At 44.2% G+C, this 17,560-nt stretch overlaps 1 protein-coding gene across 1 annotated transcript in view; it reads left to right on the forward strand.

The window, feature by feature from the left end:
- Positions 1-5,604: 5,604 nt before the first annotated feature.
- The window catches only part of mtnr1al (melatonin receptor type 1A like), a 56,812-nt gene continuing 44,856 nt past the window's right edge, over positions 5,605-17,560 (forward strand). Inside the window, exon 1 of the mRNA XM_061726115.1 lies at positions 5,605-6,310. Coding sequence (XP_061582099.1) covers positions 6,001-6,310 — 310 coding nt within the window. The 5' untranslated portion in view covers positions 5,605-6,000. The remainder of the gene's footprint in view (positions 6,311-17,560) is intronic.

Below are 17,560 nucleotides of genomic sequence, written 5' to 3' on the forward strand. Positions count from 1 at the left end.
CCGGCCGTTACAAACCCCCTTTGGGTCCCCCGGCTGCGGTGTGACCACCTGCAGCCGCGCATCTGTGTGACGCGTCGACGATCCCGCAGGCACAGCGGTGCGACGTCCGAGCGCGGTCCGCTGACCCGCTCCTCCGCCCCCCCCCTCTCTTCACTAAACCCAGTTGCGCGTCAGATCCACGTGGTGTTTCACCGTTGTTTTATCCGTGGTCTGCTGCGCTTTCCGTCATATTTCCCTCACGGCTGCACTGCCGTGGTCCGCCTTCCGGGAGGCGTGTTCACGTAGCGCAACGTAGCACGCCCTTCGGGCTACGTGCTCACGTACCGCAGCGTGACCCGCCCCCAGACCGCATGACGCGCAGCATACGCTGCTCTGACGCATACACGCACACACCCACACGCACACACCCACACCCACACACACACACACACGCACACACACACACACACACACACACACACACACACACACACACACACACACACACACACACACACACACACACCAGTCTCCGCCCGGAGGATCCGAAGAACCCCCTTTTTCTTTCCTTTATGATTTCCTGTCTCTGTTTGTGTAATTGAACTATCAGAATTTATTCGGAGTGTTGTTTACCAACTGTTTGACACTAGTGTGAATAAATTTCTGATCGAAAGAAGTCGTCTCTGTTTATTCTACGCATGTCTGCCGCCAAGGCTGGGTGACGAAGTGTGTGTTCGGATCTCACTCCTTCAATTAATAACTGGGTATAGTTATTACTTTGAGACTGATATTCTGCTGTTAAGTTATCATTTCCCTGGATTAAGGCCCCAGGGTGGTGCCCCGAGGATTTTATTTATCATATTGGTCATTCAATTTGATAAATAGTCAACTTTATTAATTATTAATAATTCTTGAATAAAATTATTAATAAGCCTTCGATAAGTGATCAGCTTAGCTACCTGAGTTGCACAACAGTGACGAGTATACTGGGCATGTTCATTGATACTGTAGTTAAGTTCTGAGACTCGTAACCTTGCCATACCTTAGCTTTGACTGAATTGACGCCACTGGTCTCACATTGGCTCAGATTAGCATTCACGAGTCCGCCGTCAGAAGAACACACGGGGGAAGCAGATAGAAACCCACTGCTGCTCATCGGAGGCTCCAGGGTTATGGAAACACGTTCTCTTGATGGAGCAGAAACACAACTTTTAACATGTCTAACAACAAAACAGGGACCATTTCAAATCCCCCCACGTCTCTCCTGATGTTGCACATCTGGCAGTGAGCAAAAGAGGACACGGTTGGTGTGCTGCATCTGGATATCAGCACATGAGTGACAAGACTTTATCAGATTCTGTAACCGGAGTACAGCCGGCCCCAGCAGGCATTAGTGCAAATGTGGGCTCCTGCCAACACTTCTCTGCTTCGGCAGGATTAGTTTGTGCTCATGTGAGGAAACATTTACATGCATTTCATGACTTTCAAGGGTTTTTACATGCAAATAGAGGAGCTTAATTAGAAGATGAAATATGTATACTGTCAACTCCTCTTCTTCAAATCTTTTGCAATTTGCTCTTTGATGTTGAAAATCAATTTCTGTGCCGAATATTGAGTGATGGAGGTTCATTCTTGCCGTATGATGTTCACCGGTTTTTGTTTTTTTAAAAGCTTTTGACCACATGTTCTCAGTGGAGTTTCCTGGTGATGGATGGCACAGTTCCAGTCTGTCTGTCTGTCTGTCTGTCTGTCTGTCTGTCTGTCTGTCTGTCTGTCTGTCTGTCTGTCTGTCTGTCTGTCTGTCTGTCTGTCTGTCTGTCTGTCTGTCTGTCTGTATGTCTGTATGTATGTATGTATGTATGTATGTATGTATGTAGCCAGTACTCGAGTTGTAAAAAAGAATCAGGGGGGATGGTGGATTTTATCATATGGGGACAGATAATTTGTGCTGATTACAAATAATATAATATATTACAAATAATAGCAGTGACCAAAACACCTGCAGAAATACTGCAGGAATGACATAGCAGCAGTTAAATGCAGCCTTCTGTAAGCTTTAAATATCCACTGGGCTTACATCAAATACATCAAAACACAACAATAAAAAACACTTTTCTGAACTTATCAATATGACTCTGTCCTTCACAGGATAAGTAACATGGATCACTGCAAAAAATCACAATCTTAACAAGAATATTTGTCTTATTTCTTGTTAAAATGTCTCATTTTAGTAAAAAAGTAGTAAAACCACATTCATTGATGAAATGACATAAGGGATGGAAAGGGGGGATGGCAGTTTTACAGGAGGGGATGATTTGGACCGTTTTTATTTCAGGGGGGATGCCGTCCCCCTCATCCCCCCTCATCTCCAGTACTGGATGCATGTATGTATGCATGTGTGGTAGGCAAGTATGTATTATGTAAATTGTATTTAGGCAAGTATCTATGTATGTATATATGTATGCATATAAGTAAGTAAGTATATATATGTATGTATGTATTATGTAAATTGTGTGTATGCAAGTATGTATATAGACTAGGGGTGGGATGTAATAAGTTTATTACTTCTTCCTATTCCTTTTCCAGCATGACACTGAACGTATTTAGTATTTATATTCATCAATTTCCGTCTACTTTGTTTACGAAGCTACACTTATTATTTAGTGATTATTATTGTTCCTTTTTGATTTACCTTTTTCTGTGTGTGTTTGAGTTCAAAATAAAGATATCAATCAATCAATCAATCAATCATCCTATTATGCTAGTAAATGCAGGGCCCATCATCACCAGACTGGACCTGAGGAAATGTTGATGCCACTAACTCTTGGCACTGATTCTGGTGAGATAAGATAAGAGATAAGAGATAAGAGACAGCTAACAATCTCCTTCAGATGGAACGGATGCTATCAGGACGGGATACAGGACTCGCTGTGGCATTCAGCGTTTCTCCAGCAGACAAAGGATGTTTCCGATGTCCCAAACAGCTTGAAGTGAGGTTATTTGGAGAACATGACTCTGTCCCAGTCTCCGCTGGGCTGTGTTGATTAGAGGAGGGCAGTCTGGATTCAGTGCCAAAGACTTTAATCGCTCATAAAGAGAGGAATGAGTGGACGTACAAGGAAAAGTGGGTTCATGTGATTTGGACTCTACGCTTGATGAAAATTCAAATCACGGTGATAACACGGCCCGAAAAACAGAATGTAGATCTTCACTGCCTTTATTGTTTTGTTGTTTGTCTGTTTTTGTTTTCAGTGACAGGCAGATGTTTGAATGCTGCAGTTTTCACCTCAACAATCCCAAACCGGGACCCTTACTGACCTCCTTTCTTTGGTTGGCGGTCTGCTTGCCCTTCACATGCCACACACAAACAAGCAGAAGTGTCAAGTAACGAAGTACAAATACTTCGTTACCTTACTTAAGTAGAAATTTTGGTTATCTATACTTCACTGGAGTAATTATTTTTCAGACGACTTTTTAGTTTTACTATTTACATTTTCACACATTTATCTGTACTTTTTACTCCTTACATTTTAAAAACAGCCTTGTTACTCTATTTCATTTCGGCCTTTAAATAAAAACTATCCAGTTAAATTGCTCCATCCGGATAGAGTGAATTTGGTTGTGGTTGTTTCAGATGTTCTTGTCCAGTTTTGTTCTTACATCCGTTCCCTCAGATTCCTGCAACTAAACTTGGATGTACATTCCAATAAAGCAGTGGTCCTCAACCTTTTTTCAGTGATGTACCCCCTAACCAGCGCAAAGCATTTTTGGTTGTAAAAAAAAGACCTAAAACAGAGCACTGTGCCATCAGTAACTGATTTATTAAACATAAAGATATTGCTGCTATGCTTCAACCACGACTCCATCGTTGGTCCAAGTGATTGACAGGTGAAGCCAGGTGATTGACAGGTTAGGTGGAACCATCCTGATGTGGGGGAGACTCTGCGGTTTAAGGATAATAAGTTGAATAGCCTACTCCAGAAGATAACATTCATTTTGTGAATTTAGACTTATATTTTCCTCAATTATTTATGAAATAATTATTTTAAAAGGATTTTTGCATGGATGCTACTTTTTAAATATATGTATATTTTAAAATCTCACGTACCCCCATTTGAGAACCACTGTAATAAAGGTTAGGATAAATGATAACATGCCTCTGAAGTTTGACTTTTTGCACCATTACAATACTTATAGGCAACTAGTCATCATATCTCCTGCTCTCTGAAACACATGTTAATGCTCAATAGTACACATATATGCTTCTTTAATATATTTACATTATACTAAGACACATTCATTTTCAATGTCTTTTTTCCTTAATGGATTTTTTCCCCCTTACATTACTTTTACTTTTATACTTTAAGTAGTTTTGAAACCAGTACTTTTATACTTTTACTTGAGTAAAAAACTTGAGTTGATACTTCAACTTCTACAGGAGTATTTTTAAACTCTAGTATCTATACTTCTACCTGAGTAATGAATGTGAATACTTTTAACACCTCTGCAAACAAGGGATTTCAGTGATACCATAAGAAAACAGCGCCACCTTCAGAAACTCTGGCGTCATTGTGGGGAGTCCAGGGAGGAGTACGAGTCCCACCTGCACAGGTCTGTCTGTCAGCAGGAGGAAAACTAGGGACAAATACAACGGTGACACGTGAAGAAAGAATAAGTCAATTAAAGTAAATCATTACAGGAAAAGCAATTTCTTTTCAAAATGTAATTAGAGAGAAGGGAGTGATAGCTTTAACTCTGTTATCTTCCATTAGTTGCCGGGACGTCATGGAAAATATGACCTGAGGCATTCAGCAACACCCGCCTTTAGTATATTTACAATATCATATGTTTTATTTTTTTTCCGGCACTTTTGACCTCGCACTTCCCAGCTAGATTTTTAATGGAGTTATTTCTGACGTCAGTGTGTGTGTGTGTGTGTGTGTGTGTGTGTGTGTGTTTTTTTTTATGAATTATCTTAAATAAAAAGGTAACCCCCCTTTTTATTTAAGATATGATTAAGATATACTTATGAAAATAAGAGACGGAGTGATTTCCCAGGTTTACATCCGTGTGTGTGTGTGTGTGTGTGTGTGTGTGTGTGTGTGTGTGTGTGTGTGTGTGTGTGTGTGTATGTGTGGCTAAATGTGTCTGTGTGTGCACATGTGTGGCTATGTGTGTGTATGTGTGCATGCATGAATGTATGAATATTTATATATGTGTGTGTGTGTGTGTGTGTGTGTGTGTGTGTGTGTGTGTGTGTGTGTGTGTGTGTGTGTGTGTGTGTGTTTCTGAATTATCTTAAATAAAAAGGGGGGTTAAGCCTAACTTATGAAAATGAGAGACGGAGTGAATTCCCAGGTTTACTCTACATCCGTCCACGCACGCAGAAAAACGAAGGAAAGAGTGAGAGAAGGAGGAACATCAGCATCATGACAGACCGAGGAAGAGGAGGTGAAGGGATTTCGTCTCAGGTGGATCATGTACACTAACTGAGTGTCAGAAAAAAACCACGTGTGCACTCACGAGCACCAAGAGGGAGGTGGGTTGAAAAGGAGAGAGCGCGTCGATCTTGCGCTGGATGCGCGTAAAACGTCCTTCACACAGAATCCCAGCGCAGACCTGAACGGACTTCCCTGGATAATGACTGACGGAATGGGTGTGTGAACGATGCCTCAGCGTGGACACGGAGCCATGTGGTTCTCATCATGAATCTGGGGACACAAGCAGCCGCGCAGCTTTATTTTTCCACTTTAAACGGGAGTCAGCTGACGGACTGAGGGATATTTCCTCTGGCACAAATTCACCGATTAGGGTTTCCCGGCTCAGATTGGCAGCAGGTGAGGCTTCATAGGTGTCAAAAACCCGTGGCTCAGGAAAAAAAAGGCAAATCTATAATAAGAAACCCTGAAATGTCCCGCTATGCCTTCCTTTGAGACTTGGATTCCCCTGCTTCGCTTCGGTTCCCTTTTGCGCGCAGTACCCGGGGCGCGCCGAGTCTGACCCCCGCCGCCGCCGCGCGTAATGCTGAATGGACAGACGCTCCGCGGCCACCACGACCCGATGCGACTCGTCGACCCTCGGCACCTCCCGCAGCTCATGTCCCTGGAGGAGCATGAGCCTGCGACCACGGTGGACGGAACCCTGGGAACCCTGGAGCCCCGCAACTCCACCCCGACGGGCGGGGAGGGCGCGCCGGGGCCGACGCAGCAGTCGTTCCCCTGGGCGGTCACCCTGCTGGCCGGCGTGCTCATCACCACCATCGTGGTGGACGTGGTGGGGAACCTGCTGGTCATCGTGTCCGTGTTCAGGAACAGGAAACTCAGGAAAGCAGGTATATATAGGAGATAATATGCCGTTTCACTGGAGTTGTTGGACAGAGCGAGCTAGGGTTGCCACCCGTCCCGTAAAATACGGAATTGTCCTTTATTTGAGAAAAAAAATGTTGCGTCCCGTATTGAACTAATACGGGACGCGATTTGTCCCGTATTTTCATTAATTTTTACACCATATTCTAGTTGAATTATTGAAATAAATTAACTTTTACGCCATATTCTAGTTGAATTATTGAAATAAATTAACTTTTACACCATATTCTAGTTGAATTATTGAGATAAGTTAACTTTTACACCATATTCTAGTTGAATTATTGAGATAAATTAACTTTTACACCATATTCTAGTTGAATTGTTGAAATAAATTAACTTTTACACCATATTCTAGTTGAATTATTGAAATAAATTAACTTTTACACCTTATTCTAGTTGAATTATTGAAATAAATTAACTTTTACACCATATTCTTCACCTGTAGCTATATTATACATCTGGGCTGATGTGGACATAAGTAGCATAGGATGATATTTCAGTTGCTAGTATGATTGGCTGTCTGTACAGTCATGAAAGTTCAATGCTAAAGCACTTTAAACTTTAAATCAAAGCATTTTGTTTTTCATATAAAATAAACACATTTTTATTCAGTTTAGAAGTTTCAGGGCTTTATTTTGGCTCCTGCGCTGCTGAAATCAGGGCGTCCCTTATTTCTATTTCTGAAAGGTGGCAGCCCTAGAGCGAGCAGTTTAAAGTGTTGCAAAAATGAGCGCGCTTTGTGCGTGTGTATGTTTACCTTTTTCCATGGACGCACATGGTAACTCATAGTATGTGGCGTCGGGTTCTGATTTTACTCGGGGTACCTTTAAGATATTCAAACGCATGAATCTGTAAAGCAAAAAAAAAAAAAAAAAAAGCAAAGCGAGTTTGGTTAAGTTGACTGTGAGATCAAGAAGATTTAGCTGTGATAGTAAAATGAGTATTTACTGACACATAAACCTCCAGCATGTGCTCTCCACCAAGGAGGTAAGATTAGGTTGCATGTGTAGTCCTTCTCCTGTGGGATTTAATGCTCTGGATCTTTGTCAATCAATCAATCAATCTTTATTGTCACATCATATTACTCAGTAACATGGGTAAAAAAAACGTGTTTGTGCAGGCTCATCATTTGCAGTTAAAAGAGACATAAAAACAAAGTGCATAGTGTGTGAATAATCTACATAAAGTACCTGGAATAAAAAGGAGAGAAAAACGATAAATAGTCTTGGGCTTGTATGTATGATATATTGTCTGCATTCTCCTGTCTCTGGGAGACATTTTTCTGTCTTGAGAGACATGCTGTTGTCTCTAGAGACATCAGGAAGTGACTGCTTCATGTTTCGCTCTCAGTGACTCCGGCAGGTGATGTTTTTGGAGCCGGGGCAGAAAATGTGTCCGAATCCACTTGTGGAGCAGCTCATGGTTCCAAAATCATAGATGCCATCAGATAGAAACCCCCACTTGCTGTGGATTTTGCATAGTCCATAGTCCAGAGCGTTGCCAAATCTTCTTTATGCTTATGACTGTATACTTTTTTTTAGTAGTAGTAGTAGTAGTGTTTATTGCGAATATGAAGACTGTTTATTAGACTGTGAAAGAGCTGTAACTCCCTTTGCATCCCCGGTAGAACCAGATGTGCAGTTTTTACGAGACACGATGGTCATAAAGTTGACAAAAGCAGCTGAGGTGGTAGAAACAAAAGGGCATCCACCTTTCTCTGGAGGCTTAAACGAAGAGGCTCTCACTGAATCAATTTAACCCAATCTGTGCAAACGGCGCTCTGCGGGAGGTCGCCCCGAGGCTGAGTGCCACCGTCGCTACTCAGGGGCTTCACGTTCACACGTCTGCTCTAAAAATGTTTGTGCTGAACGAGGCAGCACTTTATTAATCCTTCAGGGGGAACTTCATTATTACAGCTGCCTATTAAAAAAGGGACCACATAACTTTATGTGTTATCTATTAAAACAAAGCAGTGCTCAACACAATCACAGTGCATTCACAGCCAGATCAGACACTTCTCGATAAAACGTTGGCGAGTGGAGGAACAGCTTGCGCAGCTGTTGTAGGTTCGCACCCCTCTGAGAGACCCTGACCTCCAACACAACAAGATAAAGAAGAAAGAAAAACACAAAGCATCCACCTGACACCGCTGAAAGGTCACGTCTCCTCCGAGATCCCGCTTCCTCTTCAGGCTCCACTCCAGTGCTCCCTGCAGAACCGTATCTGACAGGACATTTCACACCTGTTAGGTGCGACCAAAGTTGCACGAAAAGTGATGAAAAGTCACAAAACAATTCATCTGGTGATCGCAGATTTTGTTGCACGGTTATCAAAGATGAACAGCAGGAAAAGAGGAACGGATAAAGACGAGCGATTGTCCACATTGGCTGTCAGCCTGGTAAATAGTTTAAGAAGTGAATGTTTTCAGTTCCTAATCTCTTTATTTTCAATTCAATTCAATTTTTATTTATATAGCGTCTAATACAACAAAAGTTGTCTCTAGACGCTTTCCAGAGACCCATACCCAGAACATGACCCCCGAGCAGTTATTACATAAACAATGGCAGGTAAAAACTCCCCTAGTGGGAGAAAAACCGTAAGCCAAACAGTTGCAAGGAAAAACTCCCCTTTAGGAGGAAGAAACCTTGAGCAGGACCTGGATTATAAGCCGAGGGCCAGACTGGGTGTCGGGGACGGCAACAGCACAGCAGGCAGGTGGAAGCAGCAACGGGATGACCAGGGGTGGAGACCGCAGGCCAGCACGCAGCTCCCGAAGCTCCGGCCCAATCAGCAAGTCCCAGGTTGGGGTGCAGGGTTATGCAGGGTTTGGGAAAGGTTGAGAAGGGGCAGGGCCAGGGAGAGGAGTCTTGACGGATAAATCTCTCCCCCGCCTGCCCGGGCCGTTACCCTGCCCCTCTCACTCCCACGCTGCAGGATCCGGTGTTTTGCTTTCAGAGATGCTCTTCGCCACCGGCAGAGGATGCTGCACCATGATTGGCATTATTTCAGCCTGTAGATCTGACCTGGTTCTGACTGACGTCATTTTGCTGAAAAGCTTTCAGAAAACAGTTTTATGCTCCTTTGAACCTTAACTAAATGTCAAGATTTTCAAATAAACTTCCACGAGACGGTGAGAGCCCCATTCGAGCCTGTTAGCCGTCACAGTAGAGCGACCACGCATCGGTGTGGCTTAACCTGGGGGACGTGACAGATGTAAATCAGGGGGGAGCTTCCATCTTGGCAGGGTTTCAAAGTTCATCTACATCCTCTTCATCTCCACCTGAGCCAATATTCCATCACCTGAGCGTCTTAATCTGCAGCTTCCAGTCGTCTCGGCGCAGCAGAGCTCCAGTCCTGTAATGCTAATAGATAAGCGCGTCTTTGATGAAAACACAAATCCCATATTCTGGCATTTCTTCCAGCTAACCTCAATCCATCAGGCCTTTTTTTCTGTCTTTCTCCGTCTATTCCTTGAATCTTTGAGTAGGAAATTTACCAACTGGAGCCAGAAAACTCGAAAGAATTGTTCCCCTCTTTCATTTATTCGTCTTTTTCTGCAGTAACCCCATCTCTTCCTTTCAATTCATTCCCTGGCTTTTCCAGTTCTTCCCTCCTCTGCCATCCTGCCTTTCATGTCCTTTCCCTTTGATTCATCCCTTTAAGACTCTTCACCCTTCCTCTGCATGCCCTTTGTGCCCCATTTTATCCCGTTTCATTGACTCCCCACTCCTTTATAACTCTCCAGCCTCCTTATTTTCTCCTTTAAATTCAAACTCCTCACCGCTATATTGTTCCCCTCTTTTCTGCGTTTTCCTCCATCCGCCCAAGTGAAGCCCATTATCAGATTATCAGTTAAGTGCCGGCAGTGTTCATCTTCTCAGCATCGAGAGATTCTGCTTAAGAAATCAGAGAAATTACCTTCATTCATTTCCTGCCAGCTCTTACTTTTCCGTCTCGACACCCGTGAAAAACAGGAAACACTTGGACTGAAGAAGTTACTCCTGCAAATAGTGACAGCTTAACCCTCGTGCTGTCCTCGGGTCAAGGAAGGAGGAAGGGAAGAAGGGAGGGAGGGAGGGAGGAAGGAAGGAAGGAAGGAAGGAAGGAAGGAAGGAAGGAAGGAAGGAAGGAAGGAAGGAAGGAAGGAAGGAAGGAAGGAAGGAAGGGAGAAAAGAAGGAAGGAAGGAAAGAAAAGAAGGGAGGGAGGAAGGAAGGAAGGGAGAAAAGAAGGAAGGAAGGAAGGAAGGAGGAAGGGAAGAAGGGAGGGTGGAAGGAAGGAAGGAAGGAAGGAAGGGAGAAAAGAAGGAAGGAAGGAAGGAAGGAAGGAAAGAAGGAAGGGAGGAAGGAAAAAAGGAAGGAAGGGAGAAAATAAGGAAGGGAGAAAAGAAGGAAGGAAGGAAGGGAGGAAAGAAGGGCGGAAGGAAGGGAGGAAGGAAAAAAGGAAGGAAGGAAGGGAGGAAAGAAGGAAGGAAGGAATGAAGGAAAGAAGGAAGGGTGGAAGGAAGGAAAGAAGGAAGGAAGGGAGAAAAGAAGGAAGGAAGGGATAAAAGAGGGAAGGGAGAAAAGAAGGAAGGAAGGAAAGAAGGGAGGGAGGGAGAAGGAAGGAAGGAAGAAAAGAAGGAAGGAAGGGAGGAAGGAAGGAAGGAAGGGAGAAAAGAAGGAATGAAGGAAGGAAAGAAGGGAAAAAAGAAGGAAGGAAGGAAAGGAGATAACAAGGAAAGAATGTACGAGGGGAGAAAAGAAAGGAGTAAATAAGGAAGGAAGGAAGGAAGGAAGGAAGGAAAAAAAAGGAAGGAAGGAAGGGAGGAAAGAAGGAAGGAAGGAATGAAGGAAAGAAGGAAGGGTGGAAGGAAGGAAAGAAGGAAGGAAGGGATAAAAGAGGGAAGGGAGAAAAGAAGGAAGGAAGGAAAGAAGGGAGGGAGGGAGAAGGAAGGAAGGAAGAAAAGAAGGAAGGAAGGGAGGAAGGAAGGAAGGAAGGAATGAAGGAAAGAAGGGATAAAAGAAGGAAGGAAGGGATAAAAGAGGGAAGGGAGAAGAGAAGGAAGGAAGGAAAGAAGGAAGGAAGGGAGGAAGGAAGGAAGGGAGAAAAGAAGGGAAAAAAGAAGGAAGGAAGGAAAGGAGATAACAAGGAAAGAATGTACGAGGGGAGAAAAGAAAGGAGTAAAGAAGGAAGGAAGGAAGGAAGGAAGGAAGGAAGGAAGGAAGGAAGGAAGGAAGGAAGGAAGGAAGGAAGGAAGGAAGGAAGGAAGGGCGTAAAGAGGAAGGGAGAAAGGAGGAGAGAGCAGGAGGAAAGAAGGAAGGGAAGAAAAGAAGGAAGGGAAGAAGGAAGGAAGGAAGGAAGGAAGGAAGGAAGGAAGGGCGTAAAGAGGAAGGGAGAAAGAAAGAGAGAGCAGGAGGAAAGAAGGACATGAGAAGTAGGTCATTTTGACTCAAAGACAGTACCAGGGTTAAGAGGGAAGTGTGCGAGCGCTGAGTTCCAGTGCAGAAAAGTAACAGGACTGGGGAGATGGAGGGAAGTGAAGTGTCTTGTGTTTGACTTGGGGGATTCTGGCTCTCTGCCCCAACTCACCGTATTAAACTCATCTGCTGCTCCTGAATCTACGAGCTGTCCCCGGCTGCAAATCAATCGGAGGACTGCGAGCGTTTCCATCGATCTGGAAGCCTGGAGATCAGCGGCGAAGTGCCGGGCCGGTGATAAACTCACCGTGTCACCCACATGTGGGGGATCCATTTTTAATACATGTAACTGTCACCAGTGCTAATGAACATCTCACAACATGGCAGAGAAGCGTTAAAGTTGCCACATGAAGTGAAGGGGACGGTGGTGGTTCGGATGTTTGAAGCGGCGGACAGAGAAAAGACACTCTGACTTCACGCAATCCTCTAACTGTGTTTTGACCAGAGTCTGTAGACGTGTCACTCAGTGAGCAGTCCAGGGGCCTCATTTATAAAAGAGTGTGTGGGATTGGATATTAAAAGTGCACGTAAACCCAAAAGCCAAAAATGGCGGGCGCAAAATAAAATACGGATTTATAAAACCGTGTGCACGCTTGCACGCAATGTTCGCTTTATAAATCGCAGTCCAGCTGGAAGGTTGCGCACGTGAATTCGCCTCATATCCCGCCCTCTACACGCCCACTTCATACCATAAATGGGCAATGCAAAGTAGTTTATGACTGTATTTGCATATGAATGAGCCTGCTGAGCATGCTGTTTCTGCTGCACGCCAGGATGAATGAGACGTGTCGAGCCACCGCGCCACTAAATTTCACAGAGACTGAGATGGAGATGTGGATGAGGTGGAGGCAGGAAAACCACATTATTTGGTGGTCACAGTAAAAGTATAAATTGTACATAAATAGTATAAAATAAAGCGAGTGAGTGGCAGCACGTCGTTGCTGCGCTAAACGCCGCGTCCGAGTGCCACGGACAGATGGTGCAGAAAAAAAAGAAGTGGTTTGATTTGAAGGTGGAGGCCAAGAGTTATGGAGCCCATAAAGGGACACAGATTTTTTTTTTTATATATAATGAGTTTTACGTGCGCGTGTGAAACCTTTAAGGCTGATTTATGGTTCCGCGTTACACCAACGCAGAGCCTACGGCGTAGGTGCGTGTCGCCGCGTACCCTACGGCGTAGGCTCTGCGTCGTTTTAACATCGAACGCGCACGCGTAACTCATTATATATATTAAAAACAAGTCTGAGTCCCTTTAGGGGCTCCGTAGAGTGGCCCCGCACTCAATTGTTCTGTCCTCAGTCACTCTACGGTTGTCGCGGTGGGTGAAGAGGAGGTTCCCGGCGTGTCCTGCACCGCGGTTGCAGCAGCAACAGAGTCCTGACTGACGCTGAGCTTAAAACACAGAGAGACACGATCAGCGCTATTATATTATAAGTCTGATATGTGATGACATTAAGAGTATGAGATGAATCTGGCTTCATTTCACCACCTCACCGCCTGCGTCGCCAGTTCCCCATATCTTAAGTAAGTTCCTACGGGAGGGTTAGGGTTGGCGTAGGGATACGCACATTTTTCGGTTAGTTTTTTATTTTTAAATCCCAACCTTTGCGTAGAAGGTGGCGTGCGCATCTTTCAAGCCCTGTTTTGTGCGCAAGCAAGCTTTATAAATGAGGCCCCAGATCTTTTCCTCTATTCAGCTTCACGTCATGCAGCACTTGCTGTTCTTCCTAAAACAGGATTTGGGGATTATTTCAAAATGCACTTTACGTTTTATTGGCGCCAATCGTTTTTTTACGTTCTTATGAAAAAAAAAAACACTATTGTTTTGGCTTTCCCCCTCTTGGGTTTATAATGGATGCTCTTTGTGACACAAGCCTGAGATCAATGTAAAAAAAAAAAAAGCATCTGTCATCGGTGGAAGAAAGGGCATTGTAAAGAACACGTCCAATTATTTGGCTCGGAAGAAGGGGCGGTAATTTGTCTTTCTCCTTGTTTCCATGGTGATTACGTGTACTCATCTTATGTGAACTCAAGTGTTGCAGAGGTGGTAATAGATGTGGAACTGCCATTAACCGTCAGTGGCAACGCCGTTGACCTTAGACCGGCCTGGGTCGGTGTAAGAAAGTCTTTATTCAGGACAACGACGCCCACAAAAAGACGGGACGCTCCAAGAAGAGAATAAGCACTGCTAGAAGAGCGGTGGCTTACTAAACTGACTACCAAAACCCGGCATGTAGACCCTGACAGTGCACTAAATGCAGAGGTGTCAAGTAACGAAGTACAAATACTTCTTTACCTTACTTAAGTAGAAATTTTGGTTATCTATACTTCAATGGAGTAATTATTTTTCAGACGACTTTTTACTTTTACTCCTTACAATTTCACGCAATTATCTGTACTTTTTACTCCTTACATTTAAAAAAAAGCCTTGTTACTCTATTTCATTTCGGCCTTTAAATAAAAACTATCCAGTTAAATTGCTCCATCCGGATAGAGTGAATTTGGTTGTGGTTGTTTCAGATGTTCTTGTCCAGTTTTGTTCTTACATCCGTTCCCTCAGATTCCTGCAACTAAACTTGGATGTACATTCCAATAAAGGTTAGGATAAATGATAACATGAACATGAAGTTTGACTTTTTGCACCATTACAATACTTATAGGCAACTAGTCACATGTTAATGCTCAATAGTACACATATATGGTTCTTTAATATATTTGCATTATACTAAGAAGTCCTTAATGGCTTTTTTCCCCCTTACATTACTTTTACTTTTATACTTTAAGTAGTTTTGGAACCAGTACTTTTATACTTTTACTTGAATAAAAACTTGAGTTGATACTTCAACTTCTACAGGAGTATTTTTAAACTCTAGTATCTATACTTCTACCTGAGTAATGAATGTGAATACTTTTGGCACCTCTGACTAAATGCCATTTGTTAAACATTTTTGTGTTTAGAGTTTTGCCTCACTTCCTTTCATCACTTCCTGCCGCCTGCAGACATTTAGCAGGAACATGCTGCTCGAATGTCCATCATGTCAAATCATAAAACGCTTACTCCATAATGCATTTGGTGATCAAAAGCTCATAGTGAAAACTGACTCCCTCCGCTGGACTCAAGCTGTTTTTGACTCTGTGAAACTGCGCAGATGGCTGAATGAAACGGCTTTAAAGCAGCAGGATATTACTTAGCCCTAAAGGCTGCGGTATTCAGACATGGCAGCGTTCGTGCTGCGTGTCCGCGGTCAGACGGGCAGCTTTCAGGGTGGCAGTGATGTGTGTTGTCACTTGTCTCCACATCCTCTCTAGTAGATCTGAGAAACTGGATGAGTTTGTGATGAACTTGACAGCTGGAAACCTGCTGGATGGGAGTCCGGCGCGGGAAATGCTGCCAACTCGCAGTATTCGCTCCAAATAACTTCCCGAGTCTTCTTTGACCTTCATCTTCACCTTGACATCTGATTGGAGTCCTCTCTCCGATCCTCTCAACGAGCCCCGAAGCTCTCAGCCTGCAAAAACGTATTATGCAAATCGGCACACTCTGCAGAGGGTCGGCCGTGAGATGTTCGGGGGCATCTGCGATGACCAGATTTGAACGTACGCAGAGCAAACATGCAGACGGCGGCTGTGATTAGATCTGGGGTTTGAAGTCATCCATCACAACATCCTTTTAAATCCCTCATCATTTTCTTCTTCCCTTTTTGGCCATTTTTTTTAAAGCTCTTGTTGGATAACACAAGTAGAGAGGAATAAGAAGGATACACACGGGGAATGAAGTGCACCATATCATCTAAATATTAATCAAGCTGGATATCTGCGGCTCAGGGGGACGCGACGTCTCATCTGTATGCACCCTGAACACACTTCCCCCCCGTCCTTAATGTGCAGAATTTGTGAAGAATCAGGGTTTGATACTAAAAGCTTTCTAGTTTCCACTTGATGTTCAATTAGTGTTGACTTCCGACATTAGATGGAGCTTTAGTCTCAGATAAACAGCCAAACGATGTCGTTTTAGCTTTTTAAAACGTGCTTATTTTCTCCCGGCTGAGATCTTTGGTGATCCCCTGCTTTGTTTCCGATACCAGCATCACGTTTAGGTTTTAGACTTTGATTTGTGCTGGTTGTGGATCACAGTTTCACAGAACATCACTTTGAAAAGCTGCAGTCTGTTTGCAACAGCAACAGTGGCTTTTAATTGCAACTCAGAGGAATGGGAGAACAAAGGCCAATACAAGAAAAGTCCCGTGCAAGCTTTTAGTTTTATTGCCTCCACTCATTTTCTTCCACTTATCCGAGGCAGCTTGGCAGGGGGTGACGGACTGAGACGACATCCCCAGACCTCCCTCTCCCCAGCCTCCTCCTCCAGCTCCGCTGGGAGAACGTGGAGCAGGAGATTGATGAGTGAAACGGGGCAGAACTCCACCTCTGTCTGGGTGGAGGGACCGCGCTGCAACACAAAGTGTCAAAGTGTCGGGGGGCTGGAAGAATGAGATGGTGAATTCAAGTAGTTGGAATGAGCTTTTGTCAGTGGAGGCAGTGACGCCTGATTTCCACTCAACCTCCATCGATCCGTGTGAAATACGGCGCATGCCCCTTGATGTTCGATGTAAGTAATTCTTTTACGAATGGGAGGCTACAGCCAACTTGTTGTAGATAGGTGGAAACATTAAAACTGAGGAAGTAACCCTGCATTCACACTGAAAGCGTCACATAGGCAGCCGGCTGCCATTCATTTTCTATGAAAACGCGCGTCGAGAGGCAGCAAGAGCAGCAGAGGCGGCGGAGGCGTCGGGAGCAGCCGGAGCAGCGCGTCAATTTGAAGTTGAAAATCTGAACTTTATGCAAATGAGCAGCGTCGACGCCGAGCCGTCGTCCAATCACACACCGAGATTCCGGAAGCGAGAAGCCTCAATGCAGATTGTACTTTCGTGTAGACACAAACGTACACTCATTCACATGCGTACAGGAGCAGAGCTGTGCACTAACAAACATCATTCGTGTGGGTACACACCCCACTGCTGTTTCAGCTGCCTCATCCGCTTCCTAATTTCCCCGAGCATTTCATAGTCCAATCCTGGGTTACGTTTGCCGCGACATACACTCCTGAGAGGGTTCACAACTGATTTCAATTTTGACCTCACATGAACAATCTTTCCTACTACACACAACTCAACTCCAATGATTTAATAAATTATTTAATAATCTTATACAGATAAGTGTGCTGATTTCTTTCCCTTTGGGCATTGTGTGTACACACACCTAAACATCCAGACCTGCAAATTCCCCTGTTAAATCTTTGAGGCGGTCAGGGGGTACTTAGGATTGTCTGGTTGATTAACGTTTCCTTTGTGGAAAAAATAGGGTTAGGGTTACCCTGCGTTCACACTGAAAGCGTCACGGGCGTCATAGGCGTCCGGCTGCCATTCATTGTCTATGAAAACGTGCGTCAAGAAGCGGCGGGGGCGGCGAGAGCGGCGGGGGCGGCGCGTCAATTTGAAGTTGAAAAATCTGAACTTTATGCAAATGAGCAGCGGCGACGCCGAGGCAGCGTCCAATCACAGACCGGGATTCCCGAAGCGAGAAGCCTCAATGCAGATTGTACTTTCATGTACACACAAACGTACACGCATTCACATGCGTACAGGAGCAGAGCTGTCACTAACAAACTTATTTTATCAGGAATTAATATATTTCATCCAGCAAACTGATATTTTTGCTGGTTTGACTGCCGTTTTTACCTGAACTGCTCATGTGAAACA

The sequence above is a fragment of the Cololabis saira genome, chromosome 7 (genome assembly GCF_033807715.1).
Source record: "Cololabis saira isolate AMF1-May2022 chromosome 7, fColSai1.1, whole genome shotgun sequence".
In the NCBI taxonomy this organism is placed as follows: domain Eukaryota; kingdom Metazoa; phylum Chordata; class Actinopteri; order Beloniformes; family Belonidae; genus Cololabis; species Cololabis saira.